This window comes from Naegleria gruberi (assembly GCF_000004985.1).
Source record: "Naegleria gruberi genomic scaffold NAEGRscaffold_23, whole genome shotgun sequence".
Lineage (NCBI taxonomy): Eukaryota > Heterolobosea > Eutetramitea > Acrasida > Naegleriidae > Naegleria > Naegleria gruberi.
In genome coordinates, this window is record NW_003163304.1 from 356,593 (window position 1) to 375,258 (window position 18,666).

The 18,666-nt window shown below is 33.0% G+C and overlaps 13 protein-coding genes across 13 annotated transcripts; 7 read left to right on the top strand and 6 right to left on the bottom strand.

Moving 5' to 3' along the window:
- Positions 1 to 12: 12 nt before the first annotated feature.
- Positions 13 to 701, bottom strand: NAEGRDRAFT_67490 (uncharacterized protein; the record flags this gene model as incomplete). Its single annotated transcript, XM_002677407.1, has 2 exons — positions 13 to 329; positions 377 to 701. The coding sequence occupies 2 exons, from the start codon at positions 699 to 701 to the stop codon at positions 13 to 15; spliced, it is 642 nt and encodes a 213-aa protein (XP_002677453.1).
- Positions 702 to 925: 224 nt separating this feature from the next.
- NAEGRDRAFT_49024 (uncharacterized protein) lies at positions 926 to 3,337 on the top strand (the record flags this gene model as incomplete). Its single annotated transcript, XM_002677314.1, has 1 exon — positions 926 to 3,337. One exon carries the CDS (start codon positions 926 to 928, stop codon positions 3,335 to 3,337), a length of 2,412 nt encoding a protein of 803 aa, XP_002677360.1.
- A 21-nt stretch (positions 3,338 to 3,358) lies between these two features.
- Positions 3,359 to 4,284, bottom strand: NAEGRDRAFT_79709 (methyltransferase type 11; the record flags this gene model as incomplete). Its single annotated transcript, XM_002677408.1, has 1 exon — positions 3,359 to 4,284. One exon carries the CDS (start codon positions 4,282 to 4,284, stop codon positions 3,379 to 3,381), a length of 906 nt encoding a protein of 301 aa, XP_002677454.1. The 3' UTR covers positions 3,359 to 3,378.
- A 369-nt stretch (positions 4,285 to 4,653) lies between these two features.
- Positions 4,654 to 5,846, bottom strand: NAEGRDRAFT_60616 (uncharacterized protein; the record flags this gene model as incomplete). Its single annotated transcript, XM_002677409.1, has 2 exons — positions 4,654 to 5,462; positions 5,654 to 5,846. 2 exons carry the CDS (start codon positions 5,844 to 5,846, stop codon positions 4,654 to 4,656), a joined length of 1,002 nt encoding a protein of 333 aa, XP_002677455.1.
- Positions 5,847 to 6,960: 1,114 nt separating this feature from the next.
- On the top strand, positions 6,961 to 7,512 carry NAEGRDRAFT_67494 (uncharacterized protein; the record flags this gene model as incomplete). Its single annotated transcript, XM_002677315.1, has 1 exon — positions 6,961 to 7,512. One exon carries the CDS (start codon positions 6,961 to 6,963, stop codon positions 7,510 to 7,512), a length of 552 nt encoding a protein of 183 aa, XP_002677361.1.
- An 80-nt stretch (positions 7,513 to 7,592) lies between these two features.
- On the top strand, positions 7,593 to 8,234 carry NAEGRDRAFT_67495 (uncharacterized protein; the record flags this gene model as incomplete). The annotated part of the gene is made up of 1 exon (XM_002677316.1): positions 7,593 to 8,234. The coding sequence occupies one exon, from the start codon at positions 7,593 to 7,595 to the stop codon at positions 8,232 to 8,234; it is 642 nt and encodes a 213-aa protein (XP_002677362.1).
- Positions 8,235 to 8,330: 96 nt separating this feature from the next.
- On the top strand, positions 8,331 to 9,494 carry NAEGRDRAFT_67496 (uncharacterized protein; the record flags this gene model as incomplete). Its single annotated transcript, XM_002677317.1, has 3 exons — positions 8,331 to 8,989; positions 9,030 to 9,204; positions 9,252 to 9,494. 3 exons carry the CDS (start codon positions 8,331 to 8,333, stop codon positions 9,492 to 9,494), a joined length of 1,077 nt encoding a protein of 358 aa, XP_002677363.1.
- A 1,624-nt stretch (positions 9,495 to 11,118) lies between these two features.
- On the bottom strand, positions 11,119 to 11,907 carry NAEGRDRAFT_49028 (calcium-binding EF-hand protein; the record flags this gene model as incomplete). The annotated part of the gene is made up of 1 exon (XM_002677410.1): positions 11,119 to 11,907. One exon carries the CDS (start codon positions 11,905 to 11,907, stop codon positions 11,119 to 11,121), a length of 789 nt encoding a protein of 262 aa, XP_002677456.1.
- Positions 11,908 to 13,009: 1,102 nt separating this feature from the next.
- Positions 13,010 to 13,660, top strand: NAEGRDRAFT_67498 (uncharacterized protein; the record flags this gene model as incomplete). Its single annotated transcript, XM_002677318.1, has 1 exon — positions 13,010 to 13,660. One exon carries the CDS (start codon positions 13,010 to 13,012, stop codon positions 13,658 to 13,660), a length of 651 nt encoding a protein of 216 aa, XP_002677364.1.
- A 374-nt stretch (positions 13,661 to 14,034) lies between these two features.
- On the top strand, positions 14,035 to 14,784 carry NAEGRDRAFT_33547 (uncharacterized protein; the record flags this gene model as incomplete). Its single annotated transcript, XM_002677319.1, has 2 exons — positions 14,035 to 14,571; positions 14,638 to 14,784. The coding sequence occupies 2 exons, from the start codon at positions 14,035 to 14,037 to the stop codon at positions 14,782 to 14,784; spliced, it is 684 nt and encodes a 227-aa protein (XP_002677365.1).
- Positions 14,785 to 14,970: 186 nt separating this feature from the next.
- NAEGRDRAFT_67500 (uncharacterized protein) lies at positions 14,971 to 15,897 on the bottom strand (the record flags this gene model as incomplete). Its single annotated transcript, XM_002677411.1, has 1 exon — positions 14,971 to 15,897. One exon carries the CDS (start codon positions 15,895 to 15,897, stop codon positions 14,971 to 14,973), a length of 927 nt encoding a protein of 308 aa, XP_002677457.1.
- A 113-nt stretch (positions 15,898 to 16,010) lies between these two features.
- Positions 16,011 to 17,311, bottom strand: NAEGRDRAFT_67501 (uncharacterized protein; the record flags this gene model as incomplete). The annotated part of the gene is made up of 4 exons (XM_002677412.1): positions 16,011 to 16,694; positions 16,760 to 16,772; positions 16,825 to 16,995; positions 17,220 to 17,311. 4 exons carry the CDS (start codon positions 17,309 to 17,311, stop codon positions 16,011 to 16,013), a joined length of 960 nt encoding a protein of 319 aa, XP_002677458.1.
- A 553-nt stretch (positions 17,312 to 17,864) lies between these two features.
- NAEGRDRAFT_67502 (uncharacterized protein) lies at positions 17,865 to 18,608 on the top strand (the record flags this gene model as incomplete). The annotated part of the gene is made up of 1 exon (XM_002677320.1): positions 17,865 to 18,608. The coding sequence occupies one exon, from the start codon at positions 17,865 to 17,867 to the stop codon at positions 18,606 to 18,608; it is 744 nt and encodes a 247-aa protein (XP_002677366.1).
- Between the last annotated feature and the right edge of the window lie 58 nt (positions 18,609 to 18,666).

An 18,666-nucleotide genomic window follows, 5' to 3' on the forward strand; every position in this document is an offset into this window, starting at 1 on the left:
AATTTATTAACATCAACAAGGTCTATTCTTTTTACCAAGATACTGACTCACATCAAATAATAAGTTTGGCCTCTCATGAAGAGCTTGATTGGCTAGGGAAGTTGGAATCATTCCGTTGGGATTTGATTGAACCATCATGGTGCACTTCACATCATTGTCAATTTGATAAAATTTGAACAATGTGAAATAGTTAGTTCCTCTCACTAATGACTTGTCATTAGAATTGAATGAATAATAATCATCAATAGAGGTACTCAACCATCCTATGTATTCATTTGAATGGATGGAATGACCAACCAGTATGAAATCTCGTTCAGAAACAAAACGAGCTGTTGATGATATTTAAATATTGGAAAGTTCAGAAGAAACTACTTACATGGTGAAGAGAATATAAAATGTCTTATACTCCAACTATCAATTCTCTCAATTTCCTTGAAATATTTGGCCTTCTTATCATAACTCTTCACTACTTCCCAATCTGGTGTTTCGAATAGCTTTAAAATTTGGTCAACCTTACAATTTTCCGCAATCGTCTCACCCTTAATCACAATTCCCCTCTCAGAATCGCCTTTGTAATGAGAAATGGCTACTCCATTAACATCTTCTAAATATCCTTCAAATTCCTTCTCTGCATACACTTCAGCGTTCTTCAATTCAACGTTCCAATGTTTTTGGATTTCTTCAATTTTTACTTTTTGCATTTTGTTTTTTTTTAATTTGTTTACAGATTTTCTTTAAATATTGTTGGGAGAAGAATTATTATTAGAATGAAGTGGAGGTTAAATAATAGTACGTTGCCATTTTGTTACCATTTATACACCAATTATTTATTTTTTTGTAATCTATTTTGTCAATTCCGAACTATTTAATAGTATTTAATATTTAAATAATATTAAATAAAATTGTATTTATATTAAAAAAAAAAATGTACAATCCAGTAGCAGAGGAAATTCCATACAACATTGAGGAGGAAGAACCATCCATCCCTCCTCCATCATCAGAAAATACATTTAATTACCAATCCAATCTTAATGATCATCAATCAATTACATCATCTGGTAGTACTTCTCATAGTAATTCCATAGATTTTGAAGCTAGGAGTGATAAATCCAATAATGCACCAGAGTTTAGATATGGTCGGAAGGAGATGAATATTCGAGTTAATAATCTGCTCTTAAATCAATCGATTGATTATGAATGTATTCCTCAGGTGGTTCGGGAATGGATTAATCAAGATCAATTAAGAAGATTTGAATGTAATAATAGTAATAATAATAATAATAGCAAAATTGAGGAAAATGGAAAGGATTGGAGTTGTTTGGAGAATTTGCCACAAGATGTCAAATTTGAAATTATTGATTTCATTCCGACCTTTTCGATGAGGAGAGATTTGAATATAAAACTCTCTGATAGGGAAACTGATGAATATATTGTGGATGAGGAGGCAGTGATTGGATATATTGATGAAATGAATCAAGTACTGCAATGGAAGGAAAGGAGAATGGAACAATGCTTGATTGTGAGAGATGTTCCAATAAAGACAATGCACAAGATGAGAGTTATCTCAAAGGAATATGCAAAGAGAATGAAATTCAAGCTAATGACACTTTCACATTTGGATTTACCTTTTGCACTGTCCAAGATAGGATTGTGTTATTTTGCCTCCTTTTTAAAAGCTCAACAATTGTATTTGGATAAGAAAATTGATGAAAATGGAGAAGATTTTTTAATTTACAAGGAGATGCCTTATATTAATAGAGAACTTGATGAGGAAATTGAAGAGATTGACGATGCTTTGAATGAAGTAGATAATTTCAGGACGCTCTATGAAGCATCTCCGTTGGAATTAGTAATGTTTGAATATGCAGAACCCGATGAAAATCTACTTCCAAATTCTCTAGTTGAATTTGTAGGATCTAACATTGTAGTTAAATCAGTCAAGACAACTAGAAAGCCAAATATTATAGAGCTAATATTTGCCACCTGTAAAAGCTTACAGTCCTTTGTTTCAGATTCCAGAGTGCTTGTTCATCACTCATTACCTAGTTTAGAGCATTGGACTTGTGCATTCTTTTATGGAGGTGATTATCATTTCGAGTCAGAAATAGAAAAAATCTGTGGGGTGGCTCCAAATATTAAAACAATAGACATGATATTCACTGCTGAAAGACAAAGGAATTTCAAACAGGAATTTTTAGATAATATTGATATTGGAGAGGATACTAAACTGATAGTGGATGGTTTTGTCAATAAGATTATCCCACCCTCTTCAGGTAAGACTGAACGAGAGGTCAATATTACTATTACTCATTTGGAATCTTCAGATGTAAATACCATTATGAAATACATGGAATACTTTAGACCACCTACAAGTGATTGTTACTATCTGAATGACCTTATCTTTTCACAAAGATATTTAACCTTGGAAGAGAGAAAAAATCTGGCTGAGAATTTGTTTACACGAGAGGATGAAAGATTTCCAATTGAACGGCTCAGATTTGATCAGCATAGTTCATATTCTCAAGAGGATGCAATGGACATGTTTGCCTACATTATTTACCTTTCAAACGAATATCAGAATGGATTTTTATTTAACTTGGTTACTTATCTTAATGAACAGGTTGTTGATGATGCCTTGGAGTATGGATGGAAACCTGCCAAATGGGATGAACTCTTACTGTTGAAATCAAATTTCACAGTGAGTCAAGTTGAAAAATTATTACAATTAATTCGTTGTGAATATCAAAACGATGTGAATTTCTTCAAATATGTCAGACTATTACTTTGCAAGGTTTACTCTGAAAGATATTCATTTGCTGCTACGGACAAAAGTTTGGTGAGAGGATTGACCAATTATTTAAGGAAAAACAAATTCAATTCAAGTTTTATGAAAGTACTATTCAAGCCGTCACAGCTCTGTCTCTCCAAGGACTACTTTCCAATTATCAAGTACGCTACCATTCTAATACCAAATATTATAGCAGTCTCCTCTGATGTTGTTTCCTTTGTATCATTGTTGGATTTCTATCCTGACGAGTATTGGAATTTACAAAATGAGAATGGAGATAATATTTTACACATTTTCCTGTTATCACGTGAGCCTGGAAGTGAAAATGAATTGCTAGCATTGGATAAAATCATTAGGAAACATCCAGAGCTATTGAACATGTTGAATCATCAAAATAGATCACCTGTCCATATTGCCTTCTCTACTGAGGATTCTGGTATTATTAGATTATTTTCCCTTTATGATATTAATCTAGAGGAGAAAGATTGTCTTGGAAAAACGCCTTTGGATTATTTAACCGATGACTCTTTAAGGGATTATTTTGAATAATATTATGATTAAGAAAATAATAATTAGACTGTATTGATAATTTATTTAGCGAGGATTACAACATTAGCTATGGAAATTATCTCAATTTCTTCATCATTGTTGCTGATATTGAACTCTCTTCTGGAGACTTGGTCAATTCTGTCCAGTAATTCCTTCTCAGTGGAGGTAACTTGTGGATTTTCTTTGAGATATTTCTGAACAAGTGTAGCAAACTGATTGCCCATATTGAAAATATTCTGCAATTCAGAATATTTCATTTTCAAGGATTGTGTCACTTGTCTGATTTCAACATGTTCAAATCCTGCCTCCCTGCAACGTTGCTCAAAAACCTTTGGATCTTGGAGTGCAAATGGAGGTCTATTTTGTTGCAACACTTCAAACAAAGCTTGAGATGAGACACGATTTGGAAAATCATCAGTCCAAGAATTCACAAATGCCATTCCTCCCTTCTTCAAAACTCTTTTAATTTCAGATAATCCTTGCACCATTTTTGGATAAAACATTACTCCCATATTAGAATAGACAATATCAAATGATTCGTCTGGGAATTTCAATTCTTGACCATCCATTACTTGAAATTTCAAATTGTCCCAATCAAATTCCACTTGTTTCTCTTCAATTCTTGATTGTTTCTTATACTCTGCTCCTTCAATCATAGATGCAGCAAAGTCAATCCCATCCAATGCGGAAATCTTGATCTTATCAGGGAGTATCTTCTCATCAACAAATTTGAAAGGTACCAATCCAGTTCCAGTGGCCAAATCAAGAATACTAACATTTCTCTCCTCAGTTGTGATGTTAAAGTACAAGTCAATGGATCTTTGAATGAGATCAGATGCAAAGAAATCTAGAAAAATCTTGGACTTTTCCATTAATTTGACCTTGTTTTCCCAGTGGTTTTTGTTAAGGTCATGATGTGTAGTGGTTATGGTTGCAGTGTTGGACATTTTTTTATTGTTGTTATGAAATTTGTTTTGCATTTCTAATGAGGGGTATTTATGCGCTTTGAAATGGATACCATGGAGTGCGTAAAGGTTTATTTTGCAAATGACCTTTATTGGAGATATTTGAAGCACTGCTGGTTCAACAAAAAGATGAATCACACATCTTTCATCAATGTTTTAGATTATTGGGTGTATTAGGATATTTGAGAGTTTTTTATTAAAATAATAACCAAATGAGTTTTTGATTTAAAAAATGTTAAGGTTAATTAAGCAAACACATCTAAGAGAAAAATCTGAAGTAGTACATGAATACAAAAGAAATGGGTTGGAGGCAACCTCAAATTCGAATTTTTTGTGTATATTTAAATTTAATCAAGGTGTTTCTTCACTAACTTTTAACAAAATCTTTCCAGTTGCTTTACGTCCTTCAATTTCATTATGAGCTTCCTTAATTTCTTCCAAATTGAAAACCTTGTGAATGTTAATATCAATGAGCCCTTGTGAAACCCAGGAAAATAATTTGTGACTCTTCTCTTGTAATTCATCAAAGGTGGTTACAAAGTCACCCATTTTAGGTCTTGTAAAATTAATTGAACCTCTTCTTGATAAATCCAAAGGATTAATTAAACCAACAGGTCCTGATGCATTACCAAAAGAAATGAATAAACCTCTCACCCCTAAAGAATTGAGTGAAGATTGATAGGTATCCTTTCCAACACCATCAAAGACAATATCCACTCCCTTCCCATTGGTAATTTCCTTGACTCTCTCCACAACATCTTCTGTAGAATATTGAATAACATGAGTACAACCCAATTTGAGAGCCAAATCAACCTTTTCTGGAGATCCAACTGTTCCAATAATTGTGCTACATTTCTTAATCTTGGACATGATTTGAACAAGCAATCTTGATGTACCTCCAGCTGCAGAGTGAATCAAAACAACGTCTGATCTAATGCTTGGAATGTCAAAAGCCAAATAATAAGCTGTCAATCCATTAATCATACAAGCAACAGAATCCTTCAAACTAATTTCACTTGGCAACTTGGCAACACTATTATAATCTACAGCAGCATATTCAGCATATGATCCAGAAGAACTAGAAAAGGCAACACGATCTCCAACTTTTAGTCCACATTCCTTTGGCACTTGATCACCAATCTTTTCAATTATACCACTTCCTACACAAAATCCAATTTTCAAGTGTTGTGTACATTAAATTAAAACGTTAAAATTATTAAATTAACCATCGAACAAATAATTTTCAAATTTTCCAATCATCACAATTTTGATCAAAATAAATCAAAATATTAAATTAATCAAATATTGATCAAAAATTATCTTCCTAAATATTTAAATATTAGAAACTAACCATCTTGTCCAAGAACCTTTGGAAGGGATGGAACAGGATACAATCCCGATCTAAAATAGGTATCAATGAAATTTACGCTCGAGTAGGCAATTTTGATCAGGACTTGATGGTGGGAAATTTCTGGGATTGGCACATTGGTATCTACTTGTAAAACGTTCACGTCGCCGGTTTCGTGTATTCTGACTGCTTTCATTTTTTTTTAAATTGTGTGTTTTTACTATTATTTAATAATTGCTATTTTTGTAAAGTTGTAATATATTAATTAGTCCGATGAAGCGGCTGGATTATTTGATGGAAGGATTTGAGATTTGAAATTTTGATGAGGGAAAACATGTTGCGAATGCACAAACAATCGATTTTATATGAAATTTCTGTAAAGTGAATTAATGAAATATTCCATTTAAGGAAAATACTTTAATCACCAAATGTTGAACAAACGCACGTTTATTACACCAGTTTAATATTATTACACCAGGTTCTTCTCCAATATGATATCCACTCTGGGAATTTGGATCCTAATGCTTGGTTGGCAAAATATAGATTTGCAGATATTGCAGTTAATGAATTTAAGAAACTTAATGTGAACGTGTATTTTGCTTACATCACCACAACAAGAGTTAGCGCAGAAAATATAGCAGCTTTGGAGAAACACAAGCACTACGACAAGGTAATTCTTTTCAGTCATAATACAGAATCTGAGTATTTCCCACCCAATTTATTACCTTATTATAAGGGATTTTTATTTACATTTTAAACAGAAAACCCCACCATTACTACCATCCTTGTCCACTGATAAGTATAGTCAAGAACAAGAACACCTCCAATCTGAATACTCCCAAATCTCTCCCTTTTAGAACATATTTCTCGACTGTAATTGCACATTTATCCTATATTGATATCTGAAGATTTTTGGATTTCCAGAATTATCGAACCATATTATCAATTCTATTGAGGGATATATAACAGTGGAGAGTTTTGTCTTGATGGCAAACTGGTATTCTAAGGAGGAAAATCAGCACGATGAGTTTGTAATTATAAACAATATTATCTTTGAATGTTTCACAAACTGAAACACACAACCTCAAGCTTGGTTGTGGAGAGGTTTAAGGGCGGCCGTTATTTAAAAACAAGTTGCGATGAACTCAGTTCTGTTTCGGGTTAGAATCATGATCTTGTATGTCCTTATTAAGTCAATTTTGAAATAAACATTAATTGTAAACCAAAGAGTCCAAAACAGGTGCATTCACTAGAACCTTCTTTTACCAGGGCCTTAATAAAAATCAAAAAAAAAACAAACAAACAACAAAATGGTTGAATCGCTCACTCAACAATTAAGCACATTGTCCATGTCAAGAGAACTCTTCCAATCCGACTTGACCTACTATGTCAATGAACCAAACTGGACTGCTATGGATGAACACGCCAAGACTGTGCCAGAGGAACTTACCAAGAGCTTTACCAAAACTGTACAATATTTAACAAGTAAATTTGAATCTCCACAAGAAAAGGCTCGTGCCATCTTTGCCTGGATTGGTTACAATGTAACCTATGATAACAAGGTTGCTGAAACTGGTGATTTTAGCAAGTATGAAAGATTTAGAGAAGATCATAAGGATAAGTTTACTGAAGAGGAATGTAAGGAATACTCCAGCTATGGTAAGGTTGTCTACTCTTTGAGAACTGGTGTCTGTGGTGGATTTTCCAACTTGTTCAAGGATATGTGTAAATGTGCAGGAATTGGTGATAGATGTGAAATTGTTTCTGGTTTCACAAAGGGAGGAAATGGTGTCAATCCTGTTGAAGTAATGGCAGCGCTGAGGGTGGTTCTGCATCTTTCACTCCAAGACACTTCTACATGAGTCCGTATGAAAGGATTGCTTCTCACTTCCCAAAGAAGGATGAATTCCAATGTTTGCCAACTCCTGTTCCTGCCAATGTCATGGAAAAGAGAGCTCAAATAATTCTCAGTGGTTTCAAGTGGGGTCTCAGAACTGTCTCACATCCTGATGCTTATTTGATTTTGAAGGATTCCAACGTTGTTGAAATTACCCTCCATATTGAAAAGACTGGTTTGCAATTCTATTCTCAATTGCTCGATAATGCCACAATGGCCGAAACAAAGGGAGTTACTGAAATTATTCAACATGGAAATACTGTTAAATTGACAGTTTGTGTTCCAGAAAAGGAAAAGGACTATAAGGTCTATATCTTTGCTCGTGAATCTGCCGATCAAAAATTTGAATACATGCTCGGTTATGGTTTCAATGTTGATGCCAATGCCACGATGCAAGAAGTTTCCTTCCCAACCTATTATCCAGATATGGCTAATTATGGAGCTGAACTCATTTCACCAAAGCATGTCAAGATGCACGTTGGTCAAACCTACAATTTCAGAATTAAATTCCCATTCGAAGATTTGATGAGTGTCTTGATTCTTCCAGATAAGAAATTCAAGAGTTTGGGCTGTGGTGAATATGAACTTGATTTTACACCAACTGCTGCTGGTAAGGTATTGATGTATGCTTGTAAGAAGACTGAAACTCAAGCTAAGGGTCTTTTGCAAATGGTTGTTTTTGAATAAATTAACAATTGTTAAATATTGTAAATATTGATACTTTGAAAAGATTGTTCCAAGTTCAATGTGCCTTGTCAATTGTTTTCAACAAATCAAAAAAAAATGCTCAGCTCATCCAGCAAATCCTCCTCATCGTCAGATCAGAGAATCATCTCATTTTCCATCAATAAGAAGGAAATTATTGAAAAATTCCCACCATCCTTCTTTTCCAAAAACAAAGTCTTTCTCTATTCTCTACACTCTGATCAATTGGATTATGAAGGTGATTTAATTTATTCGAGATTTAAAGCAAGGACTCGACCAAAAGCCTATAAGAAGGAAGTTGCAGAAGATCAGGTGTGTGAGGTGATTGTTTCAAGTGATGGTTTCAAGTATGATGAAAAGTTGAAGGTTGGGGAGGAGAATGCCAAGCATTGGTATTTGAATTTTGCAGATGAGAGATTGTTTATTGCTTGGAAAGGTCAATTGTTTGCTCAGGATGAGATTCAAGTTTGTGAACATCCAATTTTGGGAAGTTTGTGTGAATATTTGAGAAAGGAAAGTTTAAATGATGCAAGATATAGTCCAATAACTCAACAAACATCTCCCACTCCAGTATTGATTCAGAATGTGGATAGAAGAATTGCAGTCAATGTTAAAGACTATAATATTTATGGAAATAACTTTGCCAAGGCATCTACTGATATTATTGAACAAGCAACAACTGTTTTGGACATGAAAACGAATAGAAAATCAAATATTTTGGCAATTAGTGCACCTAGGTAGGTTTTGGATTTGAATTTCTCATATTTGAAAATATAGAGGTGGACATGGAGAGTACAAATTGGGAGAAGTTAATTTCATATTCGATACTTTATATAGTGGATTTAAGGCATGTTGCATGGATACTGAAATGTATGCCCAGGATCCAGAAAATCCACCAACTGTTGTCATTCACACAGGTAATTTTGGTTGTGGTGCCTTTGGTAACAATAGAGTAAGTATAATTGTTGAATAGAAATGGAAACTAATCTTTTCGAATAGGAATTGATAGCAATTCTTCAAATATTGGCAGCAAGAATGGCAGGTATCAAGTATCTATATTATCATGCATTCAGTGAGGAAGGTGTAAAATCTGTCAAAAAGGCCATTAAGGTAATTGATGAAGAATTTGATTTGGTATGCAAAGATCCATCCGATATAGAAGGTAATTTAGTTTCCCTTAATAAGCTTTTCGATATGATTTTACAAAAAGGATATAAATGGGGTTTTTCCGATGGAAATTAACTTTATTAAACAATATTCAATATTAATATTAACAATTTTAAAGATCTTTAAATATTAAAAAAAAAATGAAAAGAAGTATTCAAGCACTTGACCATGAAGAAAATCCACAATCAAAATATGTAAAATTACTACACAATGATGATGCTCAACAATACCTCTTCTCCAATGATGTGCTCGGAATCATTTCATCCTTCCTTCCATTTCATGATGGAACTTTAAATTGTCGTCTTGTTAATCATCAGTGGAAGGCTACATTTGAGAATGATTATCGATTCATGTTTATTCAAGCTGTAGAAAATCATCTACTCGCCAATTTGAAAGGAAATGATGATTCGGAATTATTGGATTGTCAATACTTGATTTCTATAAAGTATTGGATCGGAGCAAGACAGCACTTGTTGAAATTGTTAAATGAAGATGTAAACAAGTGTAAACAAGAGGAATTGAAAAGATTGTGGACTAGGAAAGATGATGAATTTCCAAATATTAGGTTTTTGGCTTTTGATAGAACAAACACTGAAGAATTTGCTGTTTTGATGATTAATTTAAATGTAAATACAAGGTTAAGGATGACAATAATGTATTCAGACTGTGAGGATTTTATAATCTATGTGGATGTTGTGGAGAATGGTCCATCAGTGTTTGATTGGAAGAACTTGTTGAACATTGATTCGAAAGTGGAGAGAAATGTAGTTTTGAAAGTGAATGCAACATTATATGAGGATCCAACAGGGATTGCAGAACAGTGTGTGAACGATCCATTCTTTGATAATCTCTTTAAAATGTTGGATATTACTGAGCCAACGCCTTTTGAAGTTGAATCACCAACACCTTTTGGTGTTTTATTATGGAAATATGGATATGAAGAAAGAGTTATTTATGGAAATAACGATATGATTCAAAATGTTGAATTTGAGAGGAGGTGCGAAATTTATGAGGAGAGAGTGGATCCCTTAGTGAAACTAGTAAATTTGGATCAAATCAATGAGTTGAAAGTATTGGAATATGCTTGGAAAAAAGCCAATAGGATCTATACAAAAAAACGTGAGGAGAATTGCAATAATACTACATCAGATATTTCAGTTTCCAATGTAAATGGAAGACTTGTTATTGTGGATCTGTATAGAGCTCCGCGATTTGTTACAGAAATTTCATTTAATTTGAAATTTAAGGAAAGTGAATTTATCGTCAATTCCAATTTCGAGCTGGAATTTGAAAGTGAAATACATAGTCCATGCAGAGTTTCAATACTCAATTGCACCTCTGTACGCAATCCAGCACTAAGATATCAATTTCACGTTTTTCCAAACGAAACTTCTTTAATATGGGTGGATAGTTGCCTATCACTGATGGGCGAAGAGAGTCCAATCGATTTGACTATTCCTCCAAATCCATTCGAAAATGACCAACAAGATCTCCAATTGATATTTGAAAAGGTGTTGAGAATTGTTCCCAGATATTGCCTATTCAACAGTGATAAGAATCTATCCATTCCAGAATTATTGAAATTCTTTGTTGGAAATGAGAGTTTTATAACATCCCAAACATCCATCATTTAATCATCACAAGCTATATATTTATTATTTGATTTCACAAGAGAGTTTTCATTCTCAAGCATAGAGAATTATTTTTGATAAGAACCACCTTGGTATTGTTGTTGACCAGAAGTTCCAAATCCTTGTTGAGAGGATGGAATATTTGGAATATTAGATTGACCAGGTGTTGTACCAGTTGTTGTGCTAGTCCAAGTTTGACCAACAGTTTGTTGACCAAATCCAATACCTCCAGGTTGTTGACTTCCTAATCCTTGTTGACCAATACTACTTGGTTGCAATGGTTGTTGCTGGTTAAAACCTTGTTGACCAAAACCACCACCATATGATTGTTGACCTGTGCCAAATCCTTGTTGTCCATAAGTTTGTCCAGTTAAGCCAGGTTGTTGACCAACACCATAACCATGTCCAATACTTGGCTGTTGTCCAGTCAATCCTTGTTGCTGTCCATACAAGCCTTGTTGCTTCTTTCCTGGAATATTTTGGATTTGTCCTCCAGATCTAAGGTAAAGGAATGAATTGACAAATTCCTCAATTCCAACTCTTCCATTTTGGTCCTTGTCAACCATTCTTCCAATCAGTTTACTCTTAACCTTGTCATAACCTAATGCTTGAACTGCTTTCTTGAATTCCTTCTTATCCAAGAATCCAGTACGATCACGATCGTATTGGTAGAAAACTTGTTCTGCTTGATTAATGTAAGTTTCCTTATTTTGCAAAACCTCATTGGAAACTGTAAAGTTTTCTGGTTGCCATCTTGGAGTCTTTCCTCTGTACCAAAATCCTTGCAATTTTCCAAGAATACCTTGTTGTTGACCAGTTACTCCGGTTGGTTGAGTTTGAGAGAATGTAGAGTGCATTTTCAATTAAATTGTTGTAAAATTGTTTTTTTGATTATTGGAGAAACAGAGAGCCAACTAGTGTGGAGATTTATAGGATTCAAAGGCACGATCCATTATTGGTAAATTCACATAAACAACCAATTAGGTTTGGATCTTGACTCAAAACAGCTTGGTTTTTGAATTTGTCTTTTACAATTTGGGAGTTTTTCTATAAATGTAACATGAATATTAGATCAATAACCCATTCTTTGATAAGACTGTCTTATATTTCCAGGGTTTTGCAACAAACCGTGCTGTTGAATAGCTATTTCCTGAGGAATTTCCACATTTCAGTTTCCATTTGTACGTACACGTGTTGGAGAACAAGATGTTATTCAAATGATTCATTCCCCTCAATGCTATCAAACGTCTCAACTTATGGGCAATACACAGATTGAAAGATTTGGAATGATTATACAATTTCAAAACCTTGTTAAGATTTTCATCACTTCGTACTGGTCACAGGAAGGGACAGCAATTAAATTTGGATGCTAAAAAATTACCCCCAATTTTACGGTTTTTATTGAGGGGATTATCAATATTTTACTATTAATTTACAATATCTTTTATTAACCTTCTGTTTGGAATATTAAGCCGTAAGAAAGAAAGAAAATTATTCAAGTAAATTTTTAAATATCATAAAGCAATTTTCGTGTTTTTCCTTTAATTACAAATTTCTTTATTGCAAAGCACCTGTTAGTGGAAATTTCATCAACCAAGGCGATTCTAACAACAGAGAATGGAAATTCACCATTCTTGTTTCTTATCATCTTTTGTAAACTTTGTTTCTAAGGTTATCATTTGACGGAGTTGCTTTGATTGCGTTTTCCAATTTAAAAAAAATCGTTTAGCTCCTCCATTCCCAAGCGGGCGTTTTGATCCTTTGAAAAATCTTTGCGTTTTTTGTCTTCAAAACTCATCAACAAGACTTGTTGAATTATATCATCATCATTGTCATCATTATTCCAAAATAATAATATATTAGGTTTATAATCAAACTCTAATTTTTTACCACAACCCTCACTGCTGCTGATATTTATTTAATATCTTTCTCTATAGATACAAATTGTAATTTTAAACGATGCAACAACAAGAAGAAGGAACCAGTAGAGAAATTATTCTCACCTCTGATCTTGCTACTAATGAATCTATTATTCAATCTAAAATTCCATCGAAATTTATATTTGCTTTTGGAGCAAGCAAGATCCTCCACTCTGCTCGTATTAGTTTATTAGATTCTGAACGTTTGTCCAACTTGAGATATTTAATCCTCTCCGATGAAGCTATCTATATCTTTGATGATCAAGATTTTGAACGTAGAATACCAAATGAACACATTTCTGAAATTGTCAAGTCTCGTGAACCAAGTGTTTCATCAACTGAACAAAAATCACACAGAATTCTCATCCGTGTTCATCATTCTAATGAAGGATCAGATCTAATTATTATTTCTAAAGGTGCTACTGGTGTTTTGGAAGCTTTTGAAAAAGCCAAATATACATTCACACTGGTAGATCCTTCCGAAGATTTATTTTCTATGGCTAGATTTGTTTCTGACAATGCTCAACAACCATCAATTGATTCTCTGAAACAACATTTGGATAAGGCCTTACAATCATCAGATTTAAAGAATACAATGCTCTATTTGGAAACTTTGAGAAGAAACAAACATGCTGATTGGGAAAATGATGAATTAATTTCAAAAGCTATTGAATTTGTAAAGAGTAAATAATCAGGATAATTTTCAAAGCTGCAATTCTCCTCTTTTCCAATCTTCCATAAATCGTTCATTAGTATTATTTTGAATAATACCAATTAGAGTTCTTGATCATGATGATCAACAACATTATTATTAATTATTTAAATAATTGATTATCATCGGATCATGAATTTTATCAAAAAAATAATCTCAAATTGTTATATTACTTGATCGTTATCTTCTTCCTGTACATATTTAAATATCAACAATCATCATCATTTTGATTATTATCTTTTTTGTATCATATATAAATTAACCTGTACAGAACATTGTAAATATAGAGTTGGAAATAATATTAAAATTTAAATAATACTATTTAATCATCATATAATAATAACAAAAAGGAGATGGCTGTTGTATCTAGTAAAAACTACCTCACCCTATATAATTCATTGGCAACATTGGAGTGGATTTATTTATTACTTTTTAGAACTCTACAACCACTCATTCAACGACATTCTAGTAGATTAAAAGTAAACAAGCAGGCTGCTGATAGGATTGCTCTGAGGAAGCCTTCATTATGGCAATTGAATGGAGGCTTTTTAAAGTACATTCAAACACAAGCCTTGTTGGAATCGGTTCATAGTTTCTTCGGAATTACTTCCTCACCAGTCAGGACAACATTTGGCCAAACTTGTGGACGATTGTTTATTACACATTTGATAGGAGATGATTTACCAACGAATGATTTATTATCGGATTGTTTAATGACCACTTTACAATTATCTTGGTCTGCTGCTGATATTGTTAGGTATTTGTTTTATTTGGGTCAATTGTGGAAATTAGATCAAACACATCCAAAAGTTGCTAGTATTTTAAAGTTTTTGAGATATAATGCCTTTTTAGTATTATATCCTGTGGGAATGTTATCGGAAGTTTCAATGGTTTTGAGAGTAGTTTTCACAAAATGGATTGATTTGGAGGCAATTCACCCAGAAAATCCAGAAAAGAAGAGAAGAAAACCAGTTGTGAAAAAGCCACCCTATCCTCTTGTGAAAAAGTTCATGATTGTATTCTTCTTCCTGTTTATTGTCTGTGTTGGATATCCAACAGTTTATTTACACATGTTATCACAGAGACGAAAGAGTATGAAATGAATTCATTAATGGTGGATATTATTTGAGAAGATTTGAAATCTTGGTGATTATCATATTTTGAGAGTGTTGTGAAATCAAAATGGTTCAAAGAAATTGAATTTCTTTTCAACAACGATCAGGACTAAATATTTCTCATAGTTCCATTTAAAAGAAATAGATATTTCATAATCCAATTTATCAAACTATTTATTGCCCAATAAGGGATGGATAAATTGATCTTGGATAACCACCCTCATTAAAAACATTAATAACATATCTATTTCCGTTAATTTTAACATCAGAAAGATTCTTCTTTCCACTTGGTTGTAAACTCTCCAAATAGGCCAGTGTGGAAAGTGCCAATAGGCACTCTGGAGAAATACCAACAAAAAAGCTTCCACAAGATTTGAATAATTGATTATCAGATTGACCATCTCCATCCACGTCTTCATCCTGTTTGAAACGAACACAGACATAATCAGGAGTTGACTCATTATCCAATCTTCCAGCAAATGAAATCACATCTTGACCTGTATGATTATCAGTCGAATCATCCAACAAGTATTTGAACCAATAGTGATAACCACTCACTTTATCACCATTCTTCTCACCTACAACAAGATGCTCAAATCCAGACAGGTCCTTATAGTTGTGTAAGTTATATTGTTTGAACCAAATTTCTCTCAATTTCACTTTCAACTCTGTAGGTGTGGAAAGTTTCATATATTTCTGGCCCAGAATTCTCATACACTTGGTTTGAACAATACTTTCAAGAAATTGCTCAACTTCCTTTCTCTCCTCCTCAGTATTCACCTCGCGACTATGTTGATCAAGTGAATAATTATCAAATAATCTGGAAATTAATTTGTAATTCTTTGCCTGTTTGCTGTTAGATTGTAAAAATTCGGAATTCTTCACCTGAACATAGACATGCTTGGTGGCATCGTATTGGTACAATTTGAAGAGTGTAAAATTTGGATTGGATCTCTTACGATCCATTCCACACACAACACATATGTATTCTCCACCAATCGGACCTTGTGGTTTGATCTTGACTGGAGTGAGACGATTCTCATCCGCTTGCCAAATCTCATCCATTAACGTTGCAGAGAATTGATAGGAGTGTGAAGACATTTTTTTCTTACTTGTTTGATGTGCTGATGTGGATGAATCATCAACGATTACAATAAAAGTTCATTCATACTTCAGTTTACTTGAAAAAATAATTTATCACAATAAATTAACACTTAATTGAGGGAAATCTTACTCTTAATTGCTACTTGATAGAGAATCTTTCTGTTATCGATATTATCTTCGTTGGAGAAGAGGGCATACTTCATCAAGACAGCATTTCTATAATTACAAACAATGAATGTTACAAATACTTGTTCTCCATGAACAAATGCACGGCAACAGGTTTGAATGGCCTTGACATATCTGTGACTAGTTTGTTCTCCTCTCACATCTTCATTAAATGACAAGAGAGCATACTTGGTTCCTGATCCATTTTGAATAGTTTTCAAAAAATCATGATTGAGTTCATCAAATGCTGTATTTACATGTTCTGCATCTGTCTTCAAATAGGTAATGGAGAGTGAATTCTTAGTGAGTGGATCAATAAATGACAAGAGCATATCTCTATTTCTTGCAACTTCAATACTATCTGAATGAAGAACAAAGGATGTAGGAATACTTGGTTCAAAGAATGGTATTTTCAAATCTAAATTACAGAATGAAACACTTGTATCATGCGCAGATGATAACAGAGTTCTAGATCTTGCAGTTCCACTAATTCTATGAGTAGTATCCCACTTGTATTCAATGTGAAGTACTCCTGATTTAACTCCTTGCAATTTCAATGTTTGTTTATATGATACATTGGCTGTTATTTCATCTGGAACAATTTCAAATCTAACTCTTCCTAAAAAGTCCTACATTATTTTCACAAATCATTCAAATTCCAAATCAATGACAACATGAACATATTCTCACTTACATCCTTTGTAAATCTATTTCAATATTATAATAAATATTCAACCAAAATCATTGTTAGCAACCTACCTATCCCAATCAAACACTTCAAACAATAATTTAAAAGTAGCAACATCTTCCGAACAAATAGAAAATCTAAAAGTTGAATTCCAAACAGGATCCAAAGTAGCCATACATGTTTTAGTCTTTCTCATAATTCCACAATTATCTGAAGCATCATCTTCAATCACCATACAATATCTATATTTTCATTATCATCATCAATACAATCATCATCATCATCATATACATAAATATATATAATAATTCATTCCGCCATCATCATCATCATCATGATTAATTTTTCATCACATACAAAATTCCGAACATTAAACTCAAACTCTACTTTATATATATAAACTTACGGATCACTACAATATTCTCTGACTAGTAACACTATTATTTACATAAACCAAAAAACCTACGATTTTCCATTAATATCAGAACTCTCCAATTTTTCTGCCTTTTCCACGAGTAGTATAATTTGATCACCTGGTTGAAAAGATGATGTTGCCATATTTTTTTTTTCTTCTAATTTGAAAGTTCTGGGAACTTGAAGTACAGAATTGGAAATTAAAAAGGTTGCATGGAATGGTGGCATGTTCAAGGTGACATGTGGCACCCTCAATGATGGAATTCGAACAGGATTTTCAATAAGGTGCAATTGTGGAATGCGTTTTGGAGTATAGTGGAAGAATTTAAATTGAAAAAAAATGAAACGAAACAAAACGAATTCAACCCGCAAACAGAAACTTCAACAACTGCAAGAGAATTATTATGGACAACATTTATTATTTATCACATCGGGGGATGTTTGGATAAACCATGTATTTCCTAGAATTGATTTATTAACCATTAGGTCTCTTTCGTTTGTTGATAAAACGTTTAGGCAATTTATATCGGAAAGTATTGATCAATATTTTTGGAAAATGAGATTACAATTATTTCCACAAGAAGTGGGAGGGAAATTGAGCGATGGTGATCAGTACATTTCGAATTGTTTCTTTAAAAACTATTCGATTGAAAAAAAATTAGAAAATGAAACGTTTCAGAATTTTACATTCAAAGTTATGAGAAATTACTTGATGGAACAAAAAAAGAATCAAAGAATTTATGTTCAAAAATCAACATTAAGATTGGCAAAAAAGGTTTTGAAATCATTGCCCAATATGAAATTCACATTATTGGCAGATTCTGATAATTTCACTTTTGCTAAATTATTACTGACATGTTTATCTACGGGAGAATTCGTTTCAGATTCCTCTCAATTAATCCAATATCTCTACAGAGATTCATTTAAAATTTTATCAGATTCGAAAGCTAAATCAGTGGAAATTCCATCTTTGGAGATTCGTTTGGATAGTTTGGAAAATAGTAATGAAGAATTAAAGGTCTCTCCTGTGGAATACACATTTGATGGGTCGTGCTTTGTGGTGCTTTTCAATAGATTGGATAGAGAAAATTTTACATCTGCCACCAATAATGCATTGAGATATGTCAGAAATCATTCATTTAATGAAAAGCCAATTATTCTAATAGGATTTAATTGGTGCAGATTCTTTCTAAATTATTCCTATATGAAAACACATTTCATGCACCAAAGAGTTTTGAAACATTCAAAAGATTTTGTGTCAAATGATGAAATTCTTTCATTTTGTCAAAAACATTCAAATGTCATTGGATACATTGATGCCAAGCCATCCAAAGAACGAGATATTTCAGATATTTTGATGAAACTTGTGTCATTGAGCATGCTCTCCAAAAGAATCAATTGTCTTTCAGATTTGGAAACTAGCTCATTATGTCTTTATTAATCGATTTTTAAAAATAAAAATTGTTACTACTTCACTCACTTCAAAATTTCAAAATGAG